Source organism: Argiope bruennichi, chromosome 11 (genome assembly GCF_947563725.1).
Source record: "Argiope bruennichi chromosome 11, qqArgBrue1.1, whole genome shotgun sequence".
Lineage (NCBI taxonomy): Eukaryota > Metazoa > Arthropoda > Arachnida > Araneae > Araneidae > Argiope > Argiope bruennichi.
In genome coordinates, this window is record NC_079161.1 from 7814594 (window position 1) to 7839704 (window position 25111).

Sequence of the window (25111 nt, forward strand, 5' to 3'; positions counted from 1 at the left end):
TTTTCTCTTTCCAGCTGTGTTGCCATAGAAACCGGCGCACAGCTGTTTACACGTTTATGTTTATCTATTCAGATTTTATAACATCTAATCAGAGTAACGGTGAATATTAGTGTGTTCGTGTTCGTCAATAAATGCTAATTTTTTTAATAACATGATTAACGAAAACAGAGTCACTGAGCATTTAAACCTTATGGGAACTAAAAAATATCTTTCTTAATTTATGTAATATCTCAAGAATTTGTCGACCAGCCGGTTCGCCAATCTTAATGTTCGTTAAAATTTTTATATTTAAATATTTTATGCAATTCCTACTTTAATAGCTTCTTCATCAAAATATTTTAAAACTTCAAATTTTGATAGTCATATAATTCACTCATAATATTATAAAGGCCTTCAGTCATAACGTAATATGTATCTCTCTAATTTTCTGTTAGCACCCGTAGAATTTATGCTTTAAATTAAAGTGGAAAGAATTAATCTGCAATTAATATAATAATATTTTTTACTGAAACAAAGAATTTTTTTTAATAATCTGATTAATGAAAATAGAGTCACTCAGCGTTTAAACTTTATGGGCACTAAAGAATATCTTTTTCAATTTACGTATTATCTCAAGAATTTGTCAACAAACTTTTCTTCGATTCATCATGAGCAGATCGATTCATTAACAATGTTTACTTTTAAATGCATCAAACACTAAGAAAATGAAACGAATCGTTTAAAATAGACGGTTTAAAACAGGTTTTAAAAAAACTACCTAAAAAAAGATGCACTTAAAACTATAAGCATATACAAAAAATATATAACTAACATAAATACATTTTAATTACAAAAGCATGCAACGAACCTAAAAAAAATTTAAATCCAGTCCGCATCCGTTGATAATAATTCGTCAACACAATACGGAATTCAGAACACAAAGCGCATGCGTGAATTTTCAACGCCAGTTACGTAACGCAAATACGTGATTTTTTTTCTACGCCAGTTGGGGTAACGCTATGCGGATTAGAAATTTTTAATTTCCTTTATTCTGTTTTGTTTTAATTCAAAAGTACTTCAGAATGAATCTGAAGGATCGATTAATTAACAATGTTTAATTTTAAATGCATCAAACATTAAGAAAATAAACAGAATCGTTTGAAATAATCCGCCAAAAATTGTTAACCCTAGCCTCATTACTGTTGGGAGAAAAAGAAAACGGTAGCCTTACTCATTTGGCAGTGGCGAAAATGGAAGATGTTTTTGGCGGAAAAGGTGGCGGTGGGGAAAATGGAAGATTTTTTTGGCGGGAAAGTTAGTTTTTAATTAATAATTAAAATTCTAATTAAAATTTCAAAAAAAGGGACCCCAGGTGCACATTCCCGACCTCTAAGGTATACATGTACCAAATTTGATAGCTGTATGTCAAATGACCTGGCCTGTAGAGCGCCAACACACACACACACACACACACACACACACATTGAGCTTTATTATAAGTATAGATTATGAAAATAAGTCCCAATAAGTATTGCCATTACTTTTAACAAATTCAAAGGTCGATCACTCGCTGGGAAGTCACGAATATTACTGATTGACTGCTTTTCCCCTTGCATTTTCTTAATTATTCTTTAATAGTGTGTTCAAATGAATATATCCCCTGGTCAATAACACGAGGCTACCCTATTATGTATTTATAATACCATTAATGAAATACATGAAATTTTTTTTTATCTATCATGATTGAAGTTCTTAACAATGGAATAGCGATCTTATTTGCCACCTTGAAATAACTTCAACCGAAAATTCAACTTTTAATAACGAACAATTATTTTTTAATTGCGACCTTCTAGCCGTGTCGGTCCCTGTACAAACTTTGATGCTCTCTCTGAAAATTTCGATCAGCTGGTTCGCCAGAAATATTGGCTCTTTTATTTTTAATTAAAGGATTCTCTCAACGACGTATTTTTAAGCATCGAATTGTGGTAAATGTTAAAGTCTTATGCCTTTATGACGACGTATTTTTAAGCATCAAATGTTAAAGTCTTATGTTAACTGTGCCCATGAACATTTCTAATGGATTTCAAGTATAGTAATATTATAATGCCATTGAAAACATTGCTAACGGACTTATGGAATTGACGCGGCGGTGCAACTTCATATCTTGCTTTCTCATGAGAGCCAAACTTCTTAACTCCCAACTGTGGAAGAAAATCACGCAATAAAATATTTCATGAAACAATAAAAATTACGTGGATTTCATTAGAATAAGCTGTTATTCAAAATAATGAATTTTTTTTTTTTTTTGCCATAGAATGAGCTTGGCAATTAAATTGGTATCATTAAAAAAAAAAAAGGCATTTTAAAATTTTAAAAAGTGCGAAAATTAGTTTTCTGTAACATTATTTTTGGTAGTTATAATGAAACGACCCCAAAATCTGGCTAATTTTTTGTTAATTGAAAAAAAAATGTTTTGAGGCACACCTTTTCACTCTCCTCCAATATCTATATATATAATCAATTTTGATCTCTTCTGTAGAACGGCGAAATGTCACACACACACACACACACACACACACACACACACACACACACACACACACACACACACACACACACACACACACACACACACACACACCGCTATTATTGGCTGAGATGAAAAACACAGCTAACTTAATTTTCTGATACCTTCTTCACATACAAAGACCTTCTTTGACATTGAACCAGATAATCGGGGATCTACTGCATTTTTTACAGCCTTTATTTTTTATGTTTAATTACAATTTTTCCCCGTTCAGAAAACAATTTGGGAGGATATGATTTTGATTATGTTAGTAATATATTTTGAATGTTATTTATTTATTTTTTATGGAAAACTGATTCTTCCATGCTTACCTTATCAACAATCAGGTAAACAAGACCGAGTCTAGTTTGTCAATATTTTTCAACTAGTTAGGTGCCTTGAAAAGTGACTAAATTTAGACAGTCATTCTAATATACCTGTGCTCTGACTCCAAAATGTTGTAAGTCGCTCTTTTAAAATTTTGTATGACAACAAATTTGAGAATAAAGATGTCATGGAAAATCACTAACTTGTGTTTCATATTAATAGATGCATTATCAATATTTGCGACATTTTGCAGTTTTTAAGCATTAACGAATGACACCCGGAATATGAGTAATCAAATTTTGGAAAAGTCACTTTTAACATTTTACCATGCTACACACTATCGCACGATAATGATCAAATTCATTCAGTCACTTTTTTTTTTTAACTATAAAGACCAAGTTCTGCGACTTGGCCGCTTTTGTCAAAATTTTATTACAAGACAGATATTGATAAGTAATTTTTTTTTCTGTTGCAGAATTGACACTTTAAAAAACTTGAGCACATTAATAATTTTTTATTTTTTATTTTGTCGCTTTGAGCAATATACCGACAGACTGCAAATGATTTTCACCATACGAAATGAGGGAATAACATTATTAGTATAGCTACACAAACTTCCATGCCTGTTTTTTTTCAAATATTTTTTTTTTCGTTTTAAACTTTCACAATAAACTGAGGATAATAAATTTTATTGTGATTTGGAATAGGTATTCGTATATGTATTTTGCAACTTTTTTTTAACACACTCGCTTTTCTCATAAAACCTTTTCCCCGTGTACGGTTTTGTAATTATCATACTTTATTTTTTAGGTAATTTATCATAGAAAGTACTTAACAATATAAGTCAGCGGTAATTTGGAGGCCGCAAGCGTAAATTCATAATTGAGTGGGTAGATACTTCGAAGCAAATAAGCATGTATCTTTTTATGTTATTTTTTTCGTAATAAAATAAAATTAAAACTTTTGTATGCAATATTATTATTTAAGTGATTTTCAGCATCTGGATGAATGGATACAAAATTGTTTTTTCAGCTATCCAGATTCCTACCTTAGTTTTTAAGAGTCATTATTTGATTCTTTCTTCGGCTTAAATTTTCACAGCTTGTAGCTTGACAAAAATCGATTCTGTTGTATTTTACAGTTGGTTGTCAAAAGCGGCACGCTGTAAAATGGAACTATAAGTTTGTGGGGAAAATTGGTTATATTTATTATCAATTAAATCTTTTATGGATAATATTATATTCATAATCCTCTCAAGAAATATTTTTTAAACATCAATTTGTGACAAACAATGGTAAGGCTATTTTAATAGCCTTACCCTTGTTCTGTTCATTGTGCTCATGAACATTTTAATAGAATCAAGTCTCAGGACAGTATGCGGTATTTTAAATTTGTTCCGTCTAAAATACCGCACAGTTGTTGTATCTTCGAACTTCCGCAGTATTTTAACTTTATTTTCTTATTCGTTATGTAAACTAAGTAGAAAAAAAAATGACCTAAATTCAGGGAAATTTTGCATGACTTTTAAAATAATATCATTACAAGTGTATTTTTTTAAATTTTTAAATAATTCAAAATACATTTTGTGCGATAATATTTTTACTGAAAAACCCAAATTTTGCTTAATATTTGATTAAAATTCTAATTATAATTTTATAAAAGGCCCTTTGAAGTGCACATTCTCATGTTCCAATTCCACCTTATCGAGTCAAATTTTGTAGCTCTAGGTGAAATTGCAAAGCACCAACACACACATTCTCTTTTATTTTAAGGATAGTCAGACAATAATATGTAATTTGCTACTTTTTTTAAGAAAACTATCTCTTAGCTCGTAAATCATTCGTATAAAGTGTTATTCTATCATTACCATGCTTCATTTCTTAGGTGATTCATCATTTGTTGAGAAAATAAATGCCCAAATAAATGTCATTCAAAGCTTTATCTTAGGTCGATTACAAAAAGATAAAGCTTTGAATGACATTATAAAAAGAATAACTTGTCTGAAACTATTGTTTAAGTTATATTACATCAGGTTGCATAGTTTTTATTTTCTCATTATTCAGCGCTTTCATTAATACAAGCCGCCTTTGGTGATCATCCTGATCGCCCAGATTAATGACTTTTTAGGCTATTAAACTATTAATATGGAATTGTTTTATATTTCAATTTACGACTCAAAATGTTCTATTTTAATGACTTTGATACGACTTAAAATATTATTTTAATTCAATTATTCTGCACCAAATTATTGCGAGCAAAAATTAAAAACATATATACAGTGAAATAAAAGCGGAATTGAAAATCCTATTTCGGAATTAAAGTCAAAGAAAGCAAATTTTTAAAAATGTTAACTTTAACATAGGCAAAAGCATGTGATTGAATGTTTTGATGGATGTGTTTGAGTTTTATAACATTAAAAGCATCGTAATATTGTAAATAAATTTTGATGATATAAAGAAAAAAAATTATACAAAAATGAAACCATTATCGTTAGAAAAAAAGATTTCGAATTTTAAGATAATGCAAATTTTCTTTGGTGAAATTAATAGTTTTGGAATATATGATCATCTATTTTCATGGGAAAATCATAGCGAGTATCCATCTAGTTAAGCCTGTTTTCGCCCTTGGTTGTTAAGCTTTCTGATTAACGCCTATTTCTTAATTTCTTTTACATTTTCTGACTGAATGAAGTGCTTGATACGACAAGCAGCATTTATAATATAATAATTTTATTTGATTAGCGAAGTGTTGAATGAAGGGCAGCTGTAAAATCGCCGAATGAAGCAGTTTGAAACATTCGTATTGAACAAACGTTTTGATTTGCTGACATTTGATAGTTTTCATTCTATAATAAGTATTATTAACGATTTCTGTGCCACGTATGTTAGAGTTTTATATTTATACAGATTTAGATATAAAAATAGAAACGAAACCGAGCTTGGTTAAGTGCTTCGTCCAAAATGTTTCTAATTTCAGCTAAAAAAGACTTAATTATCGCGTTCGTGTAAAAGAAAACTACTGTTTTTAGAAAAGTAATTGCGGCAACTCTTAAAAAAAAAAAAATCGATTTTCGACGAAACAAAAGATAATTTAAATACATAATCTGAACAATGAACTCAGTTATTTCCTATAAGAAGAATATCATGTTATGTTAAAATGCATAACCTTATATATTTTAGCACTTTCTTATTATTTAAAGAAAAAAGTCAAGAATTTGTAGTGTGTATTGCGTTGGAGAGACAGACAACCACAGAGATTGATAATAATTTCTCCTAAAGGCATTTGACATTTTAAAAATGTTACGTAATTTTGTGATATGTTTGTTTAGAACGATTATTTGTTCAATAAATATTACTACATAGGATGTATTTTACATTCTTTAGATATACGTATATTTTGAAAGGTTTTTTTTTCTTAATAAATTTAGTTAGTCATTTCTTATATTTAAAACATTAAAACTATTGATGACTTTTGTAGATGCTTTTGAAAATGACTAAATAGCTTTTAAAAAAGAACCTCATATATGTTCAACAATAAAAACTAATTTTTGTTAATTTGTAGGAAAATATCTAGAAATTTGAGTCTTTATTCATGAATATTTTGTAAAAGTGTCAGAAGAGTTAAAACTACACAAAATTAATCGCAAATTTAAATTCTCTATTATTTGCAAATAAATTGCAAATTGGCCGAAGAAATACACAAATCAATACGAAAATACTTATTAACAATTTTTATTTTCAGCCTACACAAACAATTGTGATTAGATAAACAAAATATTTCTGCATTACAATTATATTAGTTTATGCTTTAATAATAATAATAAAAAAAGCGATAATTTTTTTGATTATTTCTATTAAAACACGTAAAAAAAATCATGAATGGAGTGTTTTAAACAACATTTTGAGATTAACAACTGCGCATCATCGAGAGTTTAATTTCTGTGCATTTCCAAAGATTTTTTCTTATTAGAATTTAAAAAATGCCGAAATAAATTAAAATCTATATATTCAAATAATTGATAACGCATTTTCCGAGAAGGCATTTTTTTAAAACATACTTCTGAATAGTTGGTATATAAAATATTCTCACTCGTTAAGTATTTAATAAAACAAAATACTTGGCAATTTTTGTGTACTTTGCATTTTTTTTGTATCTTTATTAATTGTCTTTCAATTTAAAAAAAATTGAAAATTATATAACATTTATTTTAGATTATTTCTTTGAAAAATTCTTTTTAGAAATACTTAAATATTTTATTTTTTGTACATTTTTTATAGTTTTCTATTCTCCTTGCAATTCTGTCAAAAAAGAAAAAAAAATCTATTAAAATCAAATATATCTACATGAAAATTGTCAGTAACTTTAATTGAATGGCTAAATAACTATTACAATTTGAACAAGTACAAATAATTTTTTTCTGTTTCTTATAAGTGTCTATATAGTTTTATTATTATTATATATCCATTTGTGTAGCAATATATTTTTGTTATATTACTACATAATATGGATTATCAAAATTTAAATTTTCAAGAATTATGAATTGGAAGATTATGTTGATTTAAAGAATAAACATTAAAAAACTGTTTAGGTAGTTTCTCTTAACAGAAATATCGAAAAATTATGGAACTTCTTAAAATGACCAATGTATCAATTATTTTTGACTCAATCTGACGTTTATGAAAAAAAATCTAAACGATCAACCAACTTCTCAGTTATTTAGCAGCTACTGTACGTGAGCCATTTGTGGTAGTTTGAGCTTTTCATCAAACAGTTAGAACAGGGAATGCTTACTTATTTTACATTTTTCGATATCTGTGAAGGGAAAACACTACCCTCACCCGATGTTTGTTCAAAAAATTGAAAAAAAAAATGGAAAAGAAAATGATGCAATGGTAATTCTAAATAATAGAAAATTAAGTTCGGACATTTTTTTTTGAATTTTATATATTTGATTAGAAGTATATGTGATTATAAGCATTAATAAATATCAAAAATAGTGCTAGGAAAGTTTTCATAGTCTTACTTGGATCAGTGACCTTCTAATTAATAAAATTACGTCTTTAGTAACAATTGTCGAAACAGCAGTTTGATAGCTAAATCAAGATCTTATTAAAAAAAACTTTTATCACAACAGTAATGTCATTAAATATTAATTTTTCCCTTTTTATAGAAACAAAATTTGTGATTGAATGTTTGAATTGCGGGATGTTTAGTAAAAGTAATTTAAGAATATAATTAAAGTTTTCTCAATATGAATTTCCCGAATGATTTTATAATTTAGAGTATTAAAAAATATTTATCATCTGTTATCGTTATTTTCAAATTTATTTTGAGAACTTTCTCCGCTGTTAAAATTCTAATAAGCGAAAAAGTTTGGTTTGTATTTTGAAATAATATTATGTAGCTCCGTTTCATTTAAATTTATGGAGGTGTGTTGAATTTTTTTTAAAAAAATTCGAATCATTTGGATGAATGGAAAATAAAGAACTGATTTCAGTTAAATGGATCAATAATTACTTTATTCGATAAACATGTGTGTTGATTAATTTCTTAACAATCAGCAATTGAAATTTGCAATCCTTTTAAATTTTGTAAAGAGAATTGGAACCGACAATCGAGTGGTCCGTGTCATCACTTTATTTGTAAATTAAAACTCGCCAGCACAATCATGAAATATAATCTCACAAACACATATATCACATCTGTAATTTATTCCCTTGGCTCTCTAAGTAACTACAGTTGTATTTTTTTTCTCGACAAATAATGGAAAAAACTACAATACAGTTCTTTTGCTTGCCCTCCTCCTTTGACAGTGGCTTCAACTTTTATTTTATTTTATTTCATTTTTTCTACGTGGAGTGAGAGTATGAATAAGCTTTCTCGTTCTAAATCAAGTGAGAAGATTGGCGCTAAAAAGTAAAAATTGTAAAATTCGTTTCCTCCTAGACTATTAATCAATCCTAGGAAGCTACCATTGCCTGTTGATTTTGCATCGCCAACTTCTAACCTTGAATTCCGTTGAAAGTATAACAACCAAATTCGCTAATTTGTTATATCTGTGGAACTAATGAAAGTTTTTCGCTTTTTTTTTATTAATCTTCTTCTGAAATTCAAGAATTCCTTTTTATTTTGTTATTTTCACAGTTTATCTGGAGTGCAGTTGTAGTTGTATTATTTATATTTCAAAGGCTATGAATTCTCTTTAAATATTTATCTCAAACAAAGTGAGGCGAACCAACTGACTAGCTACTCTCTTGGCTAGAGCAGACTACTGAAGCAAAGAACAATGAACCGACGCCATTTTGTCAATACCGAAATGAAAATGAGAGTGTCTGTGTGTTCTTCTCTGTGAGGAAGAATGAAGAAAAACAAAACGGAAACAGAAAACGGCTTCGAACATTTTCCAAACAGTTCCGTGTTGCCATTCAGCAACACCTAAAGAAGACCTCTTTGATTTGATTGAAGAAAAATGAGCTCAGCAAACGATTTCTTTTTTCGTTCTTTATCAGCAATAAATGGCAATGAGAATGCACATGATAATGTCCATCGCACATTGATGCATCATTCTATTTTTTTTCTGCTTCAAACACATATCATGTAAAATATGAGCTGCATACATTAACACGACGATTCCTTGGAAAAAATGGTAGAAGGAAACAATGGAACAAAAGAATGATTCGGGACGATTCCAATGGGGTGGTCATAGGGAACGATCATATAGCGATACATTTGAAGAACACTGCAAAATGCTCCGCACATCATCACGGTGCGAGTGTTGCCGCGAAAACTCGGAGTTAACATTGATTAACTGTACATCCACTCTCTCAATTTCTGATATGATCAATTAGTTCACCTCGGAATTCCGCGCAACGGAAATCGAAGGTCTTGAGTTCATATCAAAACGCCTCCACCTCCATACACAGGCAGTGTGAATCATTTTATCATAATATTTCTTTTTAGCATTTCAAAATAGATAAATTTTAAATCGTTGGACAACTTTTTTTTTATCATATGTTTTGCAGAGAACGGAAAACGTAAATATATATTATGTATATATGTATATATAATAGCCCCCCCCCCCATCTCTCTCAGTCTCATATAACATTTTTAATATATATATAAGCTTCTGTTTCGCTGAAAAAACACCTATTTCCATATTGTGGCAGCCATCGATAGCGTTTATAAAGCACCAGACTACGTACGAGCTAGGATGACCACCCCGTTAAGATGTTCGAAGGCGGGAGGGTCACACACAACGCGATGGCTGACTCACGCTTTTTATTAACTTGTATTTTTTTTTTGTTTTTTATTTTCTTTTGTTGTTTTTTTGAAGGCCCGGTCGGCCGCCGGATTGTTGGTGTTGTTGAATCGGTGCGACGGTCGGCCTGCGTGTCTGCAATTTTAATAGTAAGTCTCTCTTTCCACCCAGCCGCCGGGGTTGCGCCGCAAGATGAAGCGACGAGCTTCGTCATATACGAAGATTAATAAGGAAAATGGTAAGGCTGGAAACCACCAGTTGATCCTGAAATGAGAAGAAAAAGCGTAAGTCTCTATTCTGATAACACAAAGTTTTATCCTATCCAAAAACATAACTATGACAAACGCAAAGGAGGATTATTATCAAGAAGAAGTGGCATGCAAAGATGATCTAATGACTACACCCAAGTCACAACGTGATATTGTGATATTACAGAGAGGTCTTAGTTGTGACCTACTAAAGAAGTGGCATCCTACTTAGCACAAAACAATTACGTTACCTTATGATGACGCAGAGATTTGTGATTTTACAAGAAGTGACACGCAGGGAAGTCTAATTATTACAACCGTGCCATAACGTGACTTTATGATAACACAGAGTTGTTTGTGTCCTACTAAAGAAGTGACACGTAGAAATATCTATCTTACTTATCACAAAATAGCTGCAATGTTACCTTATGATGACACAGAGATTTGCGACTTGCAGAGACTTCATTGCTCTTTTTAATGACCCTTTCTAAATGATTCCACTGCTAGATGAAGCGGATAAAAATTCCACTACCAGATGATTTATAACTGCTGGGTGGAATTTCAAGAAGTGTGAAAAGAAACTGTGTAGCAGAGAGACAGGGGTGAGTGTGGACAAAGGGAGTACCCACCCATCATCTGCCCGAGGAGGCAAATCGGAGTTCAAAATGTTTCAATATGTCAAATTTTAATTCCGAATATGATACAAAAAATGACACCATTTACTTTTTCTCTGCTATTACTCTCTATTTACTCTTTCTCTGCAAAAAATGATACCATTTACTCTTTCTCTGCTATTTACGGCAACAGAGCCGAAAGAAATCACACCTTGAGCATCAGAGAATTCTGGAATTATTTACTCTCTCTATACAATTGTCTGAATTATACTATAATTTATGATATCCTTGTACCTCAATAATACAAATTACAGTACAAGTGGGCATTGAATACGATAGACATTTTAAGTAAAGATTAATCAATATGGAATGCTCTATTAGTAAACATATTTTATCAATATTCAGCAAAATCAAAGCTTGATTTCTTATGCAGTAGTCACGTCACATAGGTGATTTGTCAAAAAATGGTGTTGTGTAAAAATCACAAATAAATGCGTGACTCTTATTTCTTGCAGATATGAACATACTTTTGTGACTTCGGTATGATGATTCTTTTCTACTAGTTTCTGAACTTTCTTTCAATTTTCTCTTTGATTGATTCTTTTGGTTTGATTCGGTGTGATGTAAATGAATTTCTTGTTAAAATGACAAAAGATTAGAAATTTTTGTGTCCGAATTTTTCCTCGAAAAATCCCAACAATAAATGAACGCAAAAAATAATGAACATATATCTTCGTAAAAGAAATGATTATATTTGAAATAAATGATTTTATAAGAATCCATCGCTTAATGAAAGTAAATAACAAATCTAAAAAAAAAAAAGAGAGAGAGAGATTACCTTACCAAATTCACCGCAAAAGATTGATATATAAATGTCATTGGCCATGCACAAATATTCCATGCCATGCAAACCCGACTTCTGAATGCTAAAATGGATGGCCATTAGGAAAATCGGTAAGATCAGTGGAAGGCTGGGAATCCAGTCTGTTCCAGGTATCATCACTCAAAGTATTTTGGAATGGGATAATGGAGGAAATGCAGTGAGTGATTATTGGTGATGGGGTAGTTGTTATTACCTTTTGAATGCAAAACGATGAACCCTATAAACTGCATTTTTAGGGAGATGCTCACCAGGAAATTGGAGAAGATAGGAATAAATAGAGCCGGGGATAAGAATGAGGGGAGTGGATGGATTCGCTTGACTTAAATTAATGGTAAATGATTTGGATATATTTTATGTTTTTTTGTTGATTCTTTTTTATTAACTAGATACCACTATGACCTCTGTGTGACTTTCAGTGCAGTATGGATTCTGATTTCATAAAATAGCATTGAGATTTAGCATTAAACTCTTTTCCTAGAGCTGCGAAGTTTAATGTACTCAGAACAAAATAAGAAGCATATAGAGTTCCATTAGGTATACAAATCATTGCTATATATTCTAATGAGTTATCTTGTCAAAAGTATACCGGAACAGCAATAAACTCCATCTTCGAGAAATCTTCATTATATTTTTAAAATTCAAACCATATAAGTTAATGTCTCTCAATTCTTGACATGACATGCAGTTAAGCGAATAGGATATAGCTTATAGGATTTGATTACCGCACAAAGGTCCTGCATTAACGATGTCCGAATTTTTACTAGAAGATTGTGGATTAAGTTCAGGATTGTAGACTCTCTTAATTTCTGGCGATTATGTCACACAAAAGAAAATAGAGCATTACAAATATTATGAATTAGACGTCTTATTGAGCCCAAACTTGCATCATTGAAATTAATCGGGATTTCTTAGAATTTCCAATTAAACCAGTTAAAACAAAATATAACAGAAGGAATATCTTCTATTTGTTTTTATTTATGAAAAAAAAAGCTTTTATTCATTGATGAAATAAAATAAATGGTAGACATTAAAAATCGGAAAAATTTACTAATTTTTTTTATTTTAAAATTAAAAAAAAAGGCTTTGAATTATTGCTACTTACTTCAAAGGATACATTCGAAGACCTTTGTCCATTCCTGGGCAATATGAAAGGAAGGCAGCTAAGGCCGTTTCGAACACAAGTCCAAAGTTCAATACATGATTTCTGGAAAGGATTAAGAATTAGAAAAAAACAAAACTAAGAATGCGTTTATTTAATAGAAAATAATTTAACAGCTTAAAAAAAACTTAAATAATCTTTCTAAACTGAGAAACAGGTTTAGCTTTAACGTGTGCGTGACTGGTGGGGTTCAGTCTATGAAAGTTTCCATTCTTAGCAGGGCTAATCTTACTTTGAAATCCACTTCTCATCTTGGAGTAGTAAAAACGTTCCTATATCTTAGCACAGCGTGAGATATCCTGCAGTTAGAAGCTGAACCACGCTGCTAAGTTTTCATCTATCCTGTACTGAAAAGTGTAGGACAGTTCATTGTAAATTAATTACAAAGTGTAAAAAGGACAATCCTTTGAATCTTCAAAATATATAGAAGTTTGAACAGAGCTCTCTAAATTGAGGTTTAACCTCCGAGCATTATTATTGCTGAGCAATATGTAGATTTAGTAAAAATTTAAAATCTTGTTTAGCCCAAGAATATTTTTTACTATCCTCCTTCTACGACCTGATGGTTCGCCTAGGAATTATGCTATGTTTAATGCCATTTAAATCTCATGATTTCTTCAGCAAAGAATTTTTAAGCGTTAAATTGCGATAATGCTTAAAAGCTATTTTAGCAGACTTCTACCTAATTTTTTGACTGTAGGCATATTTAAAAAAAATATTTTTAAAAATTTATGTTAAAGCTAAATAACATTGTGCACACTACTGGTTTTATTGAGTCTTACTTCATTCTTTGATGCAAAAAAGTGAATAACCGTCAAAATATATATAAGAATTCTGCAATACAGTTAAGCACGTCTGGCTTTATTAAGTCTTACTTCATTCTTTGGTGCAAAAAAGTGAACAACCGTCAAAATGTATATTAGAATTCTGCATTACAATTAAGCTGTGTACACTACTGGCTTTATTAAGTCTTATTTCATTCCTTGATGCAAAAGAGGGAACAACCGTCAAATGCATATAAGAATTCTGAATTATAGTTAAGCGTTGCACACTACTGGCTTTATTAAGTCTTACTTCATTCCTCGATGCAAAAAATGTGAATAACAGTCAAAATGCATATAAGAATTCTGTATTACAGTTAAGCGTTGTACAGTACTCGTTTTATTAAGTCTTATTTCATTCCTTGATACAAAAGAGGGGATAACCGTCAAAATGCATATAAGAATTTTGCATTACAGTTAAGCGTTGTACACTACCGGTTTTATTAAGTTTTATTTCATTTCTTGATGCAAAAGAGTGAATAACAGTCAAAATGCATATAAGAATTCTGCATTATAGTTAAGCTTTGTGCAGTACTGGTTTTATTAAGTCTTACTTCATTCCTTGATGCAAAAGAGTGAACAACCGTCAAAATGCATATAAGAATTCTGCATTATAGTTAAGCTTTGTGCAGTACTGGTTTTATTAAGTCTTACTTCATTCCTTGATGCAAAAGAGGGAACAACCGTCAAAATGTATATAAGAATTCTGCATTAGAATTAAGCGTTGTATACTACTGATATACAAGTCTTACTTCATTCCTTGATGCAATACTGAATTTCGTCTAGTCTTGCAGATGATCAAGTCCGCCCATTGTACGATCACGATTGTAACAAAGAAAGCTGTATGGCAGGTGTATTCCAGAATTTTTCTATCATGGTAAGTCTAAAAGATAAAAAAAATGTCATTACGATGCCATCTGGGATTTGAAAGTCTGTGCGTGAAAGTATAAAAACGTCTAGACATAAATTAAATGTTCCACTCTCATATTTAGATTAAATATATTTATTAATACAGATAAAAATATTGTTCATATATAATATGTAATTTCAATTGACTACTAGGAGCACTTAAGAATTTGGATTATATGATAAAATCACATATTATAAAATAAAATACAGATAAAGATTAAAATATACAAAATAGGATAAATTAATTGTAAAAATGGTGTCGAACAAAACCGGATTAAATGTCAAGCTTTGGAAGACGCTTCGGCAAGAAAGACAATCGTCTATATTCCCCATAAATAACTATAAAAACATGAAATGATATATTTAAATGAATCAAAATAATTGCAAAAATAACTTTTTCTCAAATGATTAAAAAAATAAATTCTCCTACACAAAAAGAAAAAGTGATGAATTAATAGGCATTTAATTTGCCATTCGTTAGAAGACATTTAATTTATCTGTACTTTCACATCGAAATAAACGTGATCATTTTAAACTGTAACCACTTAAATCAAATTTGGTATGCAATATTGTTACAAAAATTGTAATTTGTGTTAAATTTTGGTTTCGGTCCACTTGCAAAAAATGTCCAAAATGAAATTTTTATTTTCTTTATTATATTATGGAGCAGAAACTCTCATGTGCTGAAACCTGAAAATATGAATATGAACACTGATGTCTTTTATCAAGGTTTGCAAATTTATTGGAAGATACGGGGATACTCCTTTATGGGAGAATATGCGAGACCCATTCCGCTCATTTTGATACTGATGATGACAGTACTTTATAACCTAGCAGTAGCAGTACTTCTTTAAATTCTCTGCATAAAAGTTCCTTTCCATCAAAAAATGCTACAAAATGTATAGCAATGCATAAACGTCCAATTTATAAGTAAATTGCAGAATGTTATCAACTGATCACGGCTGACGCTTTTGAGCAGATTATAATTTAGAAATTTGTCAATGTGCAGTGTAACAAAAAACTCGCATTCCATCAATTGTTCAGCTCGGAAAATATATTTTCAAATTACTGAACAATTGACATGGAAGCCAGCGTCCTTGTATGGGGTAGCGCGTCTTCCCTGTGATCTGGGCGTCCCGGGTTCGAATCCCGGTTCGGCCATGGTTGTTCTTTATCTGTGTTCTATCTGTGAGGTGTGTGAATGTGCCCACCTGTGAAAAGGGGTTGCGCAATCGAATGTGTGAGTTTCATCTTCATATGAGCTAGAAGTCAGACTTCTGCCCTCGGGTGCTCAGGGGTCTTTACCCTCAGAAGCTACTGCACCCTCTTTCTGTGGTAACGCGGATACGACATCATCATCAACTGCCATGGAAACAATATTAAGAGAACTGGATTTTCAGGCTGCTGTGATACTTATTCCTTTAATCCTTTTTAAATCATCTTTTTAAAAATGTTACATACATAATTTTTTGTAAACAATAAAATACGTTTTATTGTTTATAAGAAGTTATTTATAAAAAATTTAACAATAAAGTAGAAATAATGACACAAATAATTATTTACCTCCTATACAACTATTATTAAATATTTTTCGCAACTCATATGATGTTGTTCCAGATAATGAACTTAACTGTTAATCTATCAAGTACAATCCAAACAATGAACTATACCAGATAGGGCGTAGAGTTTTTTGTTTTTCGATTTTTGTAGTGTTTACACACACTCACACATCCTCACCAGTTTCACGGTTAACTTCTAATCGACTTACTAGCAGCCATCGCCATTTATTTTTGAAGAAGTGTACTAAAACTGCTAGAACGGTGTATACCCATGCTGTAATATTGACTTACAGTGGTTTGTAACAAAACTGTCACAAGAAATTTTAGAGGGTTAAATAGACTAAATTAAACTGCCACGATTGAAGAAATGCCATGTGTAATCTATCACATAATACCAAAAGAAAAATTCAACATTTCTAACGAATAATAAATTGAAGATATAACAGAAATGTCTTTGTTTAGAATTGAATGTTACCAACTATATGAAAATAGTATTATTTTAGTTGTATATTTCCATATTAAGTTCTATACCGTATGGTTTTGCTGTTATGCAACTCAAAGTATAGGAAATGCCTAACGGAAATATGCTCAAGTTTGCTGCATATTTTGACAGTTAATTCATAATTAATATATTATAATATAATAGTTCTTACTGACATTCAATTTTGGTATGTTTAAAATGTAAATTTCACAGACATTTAAAAAAATGTTAAACGTCTGTTTATTTTTTTTTATGGGTTCACATAACACTTGGTAAATGTTTCATTGAGATAAACTTCTCACCCTTCAGAGTCAACCTGTTTCATATATTCATTAAAAGTTATTCTAAAGTAAACTGAGAGATTTTCTTTAATTGTATCGATTCCAGAATTTAATGTAAAATCAACAAATTCCTCATATTCATCTTTATTTTCAAGCAACAACAACAACAAAAAAACATGGACCTGTTTTTAAGTAACTTTCTCCTTCGCTTTTATGCACTACATTCCTTTACATGCTCATGTTAAATTAATCGATACAATCACCCAAATACTATAAAGAAAAAAATCCGATAAGAGTACAAGTACAATGTACTCCAACAAACTGGATGATGGAAAGCGACGCTTTATTCAACAAATATTCCAGAAAATACGAAGCACAGATAATTTAAAAGCTCCAATGTGCATACAAAATTTTAAAAATTAACAACACAAGCGGCAAATCGTTCATTAAATGACAGCAACAGCGTTTTTGCAGGCTACATAACAAATAATTTCCAGCTCGCGGAACAGATAAACTTCTGAGAGATTAATTCCTTTGAACGCTTCAAATATTTATTTCCGTCTAGGTGTGACGTCACATGGAATTCTTCAAAGGAGTCTTCAGATCTCGGTGCCTAAGAGAAACGGGGCATAATTCTTGCATTTTCAAGAAACTTTATTTTTGTTGTCTAATTTGGTAACATTGGCTAGTCATCTATTAAGAATCTCTGTAAATATCTTTTTTTTATCCCACTACAGGACTAACATAACAGAGAAACGGTTTTACATATTCGCAACAATACATAGAATATACAAAACTTCATGAAAAATAAAAGGCAGTAATGATTGAAAAATGAGAATATTTTACCCATTCTTGGTTGTAAGAGTCTGTGAGGTCATTGATGGCTTTTGAGTCCCATTCTTTCCGGAGCCCCAGGAGTGTGCCGGGCATGAATCCATTCTCCGACATGATGACGAAGTAGGAAAAGAATCCTGCGGCTCCTTGGATCATGCCAATTTGACCGTAAGCTATGGATATTAGCCTGTGGAAACATTGCACGTGGATTAGGTTTTAGAAAGTGATTAAAATTTATATTTCATGTATTACTGAATCTTGTATTCCTTGGTAAACCATCCCACTTCACAGCGTAAGGCCTTTGAATTTAATCAAAAAGTGAGTATAACATTTATAATTATCTAAAAATTCTTCTGAAAGTTAGATGTAATAGTAGTCTTGTAGTGCTCGTTTCGGAAACCCGAGACTATCACTTATGTACGATTTAACCCATGAATTGGGGGGCGGGGGGGGGGTAAATGTGTAAGATGAGCGCATTTTCGATGGTTTTAAAGTTTTGACTTCTGCCTTGTTAGATACGTCTTCTTTTAACTAATTCTCCATTTGTCGTTTTAACCTATATTATTTTAACTCGAAACTTGTTTATTTATTATTTACAGTATTATTATTAAATATTCCCACACTATCTAATCCCGCTAATAATTGCAGTTTACTGCACTGCTTTATAAAATGGAGGCGTCTCCTTCTGCATTTTTTATTCCACCCCCATTTTGGTGAAATGAGCTCCTTCCGGCGCAAGCGCAAAAGTGCGGAAAGCTTCCAAAATTGAGAATAGACGATATATCTCCTTTAAAGACAAACATATTCTAAATATTGTCATTATTAACATGTTATGCCTCAAACTTGTTTTGGCGTTTTTTCCATTTAATTTGTGATATCCCATTTCATCGATATATTGGAACTGGAGATTTATGTGAAGTCATGATAAGACAGGATGTAGAACTCCAGATGAGTTTTTTTTAATATACCTTACGGTTAGTGTGATTTATCGGTTATTGAATTGTAAATAATAACCGATAAAAGTGATTAATCGATATATCTCAATGACCGGTTGTATTATTAATGACCAATTATTATTATATTAAGAGTAGTATATATACATCGATTTCTATAACTTTTTTTTCTTTTTATAAATGCTTTATCTTCAATTATTTAGTTGCTCGTAATTCATGGTAGCGTGCAGTTTCATGAAATTTATTTCATTTCTTCGATAATTAGAAATATTCATAGATATTATTTTGTTATCTATAAATTATTGAAAATTTATAAATAGAAGATTCTTGATTTTAAAGTTCATATCGTCAGTCCATCATTGACTGGTATGACCTGAATGAAATGTACACTGCCTATCACTGATGGCTGACGCGATCCCAACCATAAGATTGGTGGTAATCACCAATGAACTGATGTGATCCGAACAGAAAGACTGATGACAATCACCAGGTACTGACTTGATCAGAACAGAGACACTGATGACAGCCATCAGTAAACTGACGTGATCCGACTAGAAAGTTTGGTGTCAATCACCAAAGAAATGATGTGATCTGAACAGAATAATTGGTGTCAGTCACCAAAGAACTGACGCGATCTGAACAGAATAATTGGTGTCAGTCACCAAAGAACTGACGCGATTCGGATTGAAAGGCTGGTGAGAGTCACTGGTGACTGATGAGATCCAAATGAGAAGAATTATGTCAATCACCGTTGCTTGCTATTATCATGTGATCGTGACTTTGCATACAACTTTAAGTAATTTTTTTTCTATTTCTGATGTTGTTTTCATTTTTATGCATATACAAATTCTTAGTTTTAAATAAAAGAATTGTTCACGGAACTGAGACTAAAAAATCTTTTTACTGCAATTTCAACCAAAATAATTTCAGCAAATCACATTTTCAGTCATTTCCACATACCTGTATTCCCCTATGAAATGGAAGTCACGGCGAATTGATTTCATCTGTCATAATTTAAGTAGAGATGCATTAAAAAGGGGAAGTTACAGAAGACACACAAATAGTAAGTGGTAAGTGTTTTTTGGTTATTTTGCGAAATGGGTAAATTTCAAATGAGAACATTGTTCCCTTTATTTTTGCAAAGAGTGTATTTGTTTCTAATATTAACTGCCAAATGCTCTGTGTAGAATGTCCAAATATGACGATATCAATGATCCAGCTTGTTTATCATTATGTTATTTCTTGAGTATTTGAATATAAGTTGGATTCAACAGCAATGCTTGAACAATTATGAAAAAAGAATTCAATATTTTTAGATCGCTGTATGGAATAGATTGATTCTCAAAGAGGAATTTCTTTCCAGCTGTTTATCTCTGAAAGAAATATTTTTTTAAATTTTTTTTTGTCATTCCCCCACCAAATTTTCTTTATTTGAGATCAGTATACTGATTCAACAGTTAACTGCAACTTTCGAGCAAATAATTTCAGAAAGCTTTTCGTTTTGGCCTCTTATTACACCAGAAGTTTATTAAAGTTTTTAAAAGTAGCTTCTCCTTTTCAGAGGATTGGTAGTAAACAAAACTTCAATAATTGAAGGCTTAAAATGAGAAAAACACTTTTGTTTACTTGTAGAAAATCATATTTGATACCAAAGACATTATTACAATGGAAAAAATACAAAGAAGAATTCAAAAATGAACACAAAGAACCCCTTATTTACTGAATAATTTTGACATCAGTTTTCCATCTTTATTTTTGCATCATTACTCAAGTTTTGCCACAGAATAAGCTCAGAAAAGAGAAAAAATATTGTTAAATTACTTCAAATAATTTAAATAACCTAATTAATTATTAAATATTTTAAATTTTCCCCTTTAGTGGTTATCTACCTTTTGTTGTCTCAACTACCCTCTTGGTGCTCTCTTGAATATCGTCAGAAGGGATAATCATATTATGAAGATATCAGTCTGATTTCAACGATACTTTTATGCTTTGTCGGTAAATAAAAGGTTAAAGAAAACAGCGAAATAAATAATCTTAAAATTTTACACAACTTACCAAATTACGAATGCAAAAATGGTAATTGTCTGAGGTTCAACCCCTTAATTTGTTTATTATAAAAACTTTGAACAAAAAAAAAAGAAAAAAAAAAAGAAGTCTGAGCTTTTTAGGGAGATTAAGCCATTCACTGCCAGAGAAATTTACAGACGTTTAATTTTAGAGCACTTTCATACGAGATATCTCGTAAATGGTTGTGAATGGGTTAAATTTCAGTGTAATGAAGTTCCTATCGCAGAATTCATAATAGGGCCATGAGTAAAACTCTTAAAATCGGTTTGAGAGGAAAAGTTACAAATAAGGGACGGGAAAAAAGATGAAATTGAATGAACTACTAGGATTCTACTTTTATTAAATAATAATTCTTCTTCTGTATAACCTGTCGTTTGAGAAAAATGAGAAGGCTGGAACGAATAATGATAAAATCTTGGAGACGAAAAGGCCATGACAATTAATCTATCATGATATGTTCATCGAGTTAAAAATAAGGGATTTATTGATGTTTTCAGTTTTGTTACTTGGAATTTCGTTGATGCTCTTACCTTATAAACTTAAATTATCTAATTATTTTGTAAAATTAAATGCATGGAAATTTCAAGTTGCAATGACTTGAGTTTTCCACTTCGAAATATTGTCATAATGATAGACAATCCTTCTATGATTTTAGACTTTAATGATTTTAGAAAGGAAATAATTATCTAAATAACTATATTATCACGTGATTCATGCTTGCAACATACCTCTCATTGACTAGTTTGTCCTTGGAGGGGTCACGTGGCTGTCTTTTCATGATGTCACTCTCGGGGTGCTCGTAGGCTAGTGAAATGGCAGGCACCTGTTGGGACCATACTCCTAATGTCAAAAGCATTCAAAGCACACAACGACCCATAATGGAATTGCGCTCTTTTTTCTTTTTTTTTTAACAGTACAAAAGTTTTTTAAGTGAATGAGAATTTATCGTTACGACTAAAACAATCCGACTTTGTCAATGGATTTTTTTTTGAGAAATTAAATGCAATTTCAGTGTAAATTCATTGTAAAGAAAATTCTTCCATTGATGAAATTTTGATTAAACTTAAGATGCGATCTAATGATTATTTATATAAAAAGTTTAAGAATGCGCAGATTTGGCAAATTTTTGCCGAATCTGTGAGTTCTGGCAGACAACTAGAACTCTTTCATTACTAACGCAGCCCTATTGGCCGTCCAAATTTTATAACGGTGGGTCGATTTCTGTTTCAAAAGATGAGCGCAGAATGTAAAGCGAAGACATCCTTGATGATTCATTTTACATCTCACTTGAAACAGAAATTGGCCTGCCACTGTAGAATTTGGATTGCCCTTGTTCCAAATCAGCAGCAAAGCATTAAAGAGTTTTAGTACTACGGATCTCGCCAGAACAGAAAGGAAAGGTTGACATTGCACTGCATGAGACAATGTGCAATCAGATGATAAGGCCAGTAATGAATTCTTACGAACTGATGCCATTGTAATATATATAAAAAACTATTTATTCATAGGATTTATTGATTTAGGAAAAGACGTGTTGAAAAGTGTTAGAAAAATGGCCATGACAATGTCATTAGCAACATAAGTAATTTTCTTTACAATATGATTTGTTAAAAATATCGTTATAAAATTTGTTAAAATGCTAATTTCAAAATGAAATAAAGTCAAATAAACAAATATATGTATATTAATAATGAAAGAGCGCAATACCATTTTACTTTTAGTGACCGTTTAACCATCGAATACCAACCAATACCAACGAAGAAGCAACATCGAATTTCGGCACAGTTCAGCAACACCGATGCATATTCATGCAAAAGATGCCATGCATTATAACCAATATTCCACCAACACAATACATAAACACGCATTAATTTGTAATAAGTGACTTTGTCTTCAGTAATCAGTACGGACTGATAATCAAAATACCAAATTGACAAAAACATGTACCTATCTCGTAATATTTTATATTTTTATATCAATATCATTGTACTTTAAGTAACTTTGTTTTTTCAATTTTAAACTGTTAAAGCAATTTGTTTAATCCTTTTGCATTTTAGGCTCTCTAGTGATACGTATAACAAGTTAACAAAAAAGAAAAAAAAGGAAATTACATTTTAAAATTTAAAAAAATCATATTTGAAATTTTAAATAATTGTTTTTAAAATAGGCAATAGAAAATTCCACAATTGACGTTTTTTTTAATTAATTTAATTCATAGCTTTTCTTTTTAATGAATGATTATTATCTTATTGTAGAAATCTCAGAAAATAAAGAAACAAACAAGAAAATTAGCTTTTGTATTACAATGTTTCTATGGTTATGGTATGCTTAACTATTAAAAATTTAGTTTTAAAATAATTTTAGTTATAATTATTTTAAAACTATAAAAATTTTCAATATAAATTTATGAAGGTATAGAGATAAAGTATTAACCCTTTCTCTTTATTATGGTTTACATTTTATTCTATAAATTTTATTATATTCGTAAATTTAGTAACACTAAAATCAGCTAATAAAATATTTTGCTTTAAAAAGACATTTGAAATTTGAGCCCATTTTTAATTTAAAGTATTTATAGTACTATTTTATAAATATTTTTAGTGTTATTTAATACAATGGAGATGTAAATTTCCAGGAGTAGTGTATCCTCCCCATTGTTAATAATACCAAAATAAATATTTTTAAAATTTGTTTTATGTTGTCTTAAAATATTTATTGCTAATTTATTTATTAGATTACGTATTATTTATTAATTTTTTTTTATGTGCGACTAAACTTAAATTCTCGAATAAATGTTATTTTTAATTTTTTAATGTAATTTTTATATGATAGATTATATATTTTCTAGTATCTATTTATTAAAAAAAATCATTAAAATTTCTACATTTTTTAATACTGGAAATGAATGAGTGTGAATTGAATGTGTACAAAATATTTTACAAAAAATATAATTTGAACACAACAAAGCTGATTCGTTAACAGCCGTAAATAAAAAACACCAATAAATGCTTAACAGGTCAGCCACTGTACAAGTCATGATACTCACCGTCCAATGAAAACTGGTAAGCATTTTATAAATCAGAATATACATAGCGGCATGCAAAACAAGCAGATATGGAATGCAAAACGACGAGGGGTAAGCAAGCAGTTCTTTGTTTTGGAAACACTGTGCAATGTTTCGTAGGTTCCATTTATTACTTTCTCGAATATGTCACTCTTATTTTTATAATTTATATAAACTTCAATATTTTTCTGAAAGAACGGAAAAGTCTGAATTTCTTGAAAGCAGTATCGATTTTGCTGCTGGTTTTGAAGTATAATGTATCCTGCAAATTTTGAAATTTAAGTGAAATTACCGAATTGGGAATGGTATTTTCGAAATATCTATTGGTTTAGAATTTTTTTTGTTTCTTCTAATGGACGTTTCCCTATGTTTATGTTTATCAGTATGTATTTTGAACAAGGTAGTTGTTCAAGTTTAATTTTGCTGGACAATATACAATTAAATATCTATTTCACCTTAAAGGTGAAATCAGTATGATACGAAATTTTATCCTAGCATCTTGTTATATTTTCTTATTGTGTGATTATTTTATTTTCAATGCTAATTTATTTATTTTCATTTCATGTATATTTGAACATACCTAAGACATGGATATTTAACATATCCGAGCAGATTGAATCTTGTCCTTAGTAGAATCTATAGAGCTGATTCCACAATAGACAGACAATATGAGCTTCACATAAGCAAAAAGAAACTAAGCTTCAAGGCTATTCTGGTGATTTAAAAAATAACAATCTCAGAACGTGCATTTTCAAATTCCTCATGGCGCCTCATTTATTCTTTCAGGGCGCCATCTACCAGAGAAAGTTTGTACTTTTATTTTGTAAATTAAAGACATCTTGAGTATCACCTTTAGATCGAAAACTTCCAAGCTATTGTTATTCCACAAGAATCTTTTCTGAACTAATTATTTTACAAATATTTTTATTAATTAATTTATTGCTTTTATATGATTTTTAAAAAAATATTCAATAGATTTCAGATGTGTTTTTCTTTGATTTACATTATTATATATATATTATAAACTTTAATATTTAAAAAGTAATTCAGAAGTATTCATATTTCGTTAAAAAGCTAACAATTTTTCATTTCAGTATAAAAATAT

At 30.4% G+C, this 25111-nt stretch overlaps 1 protein-coding gene across 3 annotated transcripts in view; it reads right to left on the reverse strand.

Moving 5' to 3' along the window:
* Positions 1-8374: 8374 nt before the first annotated feature.
* LOC129957470 (sodium/potassium-transporting ATPase subunit alpha-like) overlaps positions 8375-25111 on the reverse strand; it is a 173154-nt gene continuing 156417 nt past the window's right edge. For 2 of the 3 annotated variants that reach the window (XM_056069789.1, XM_056069791.1), the window contains exons 18-22: positions 21671-21765; positions 17932-18106; positions 14608-14738; positions 12978-13079; positions 8375-10394 (exon numbers count right to left, since the gene is read on the reverse strand). In XM_056069789.1, the coding sequence (XP_055925764.1) occupies positions 10274-10394; positions 12978-13079; positions 14608-14738; positions 17932-18106; positions 21671-21765 (624 nt within the window). In that variant the 3' untranslated portion in view covers positions 8375-10273. The remainder of the gene's footprint in view (positions 10395-12977; positions 13080-14607; positions 14739-17931; positions 18107-21670; positions 21766-25111) is intronic. The other variant, XM_056069790.1, reaches the window with a different exon arrangement.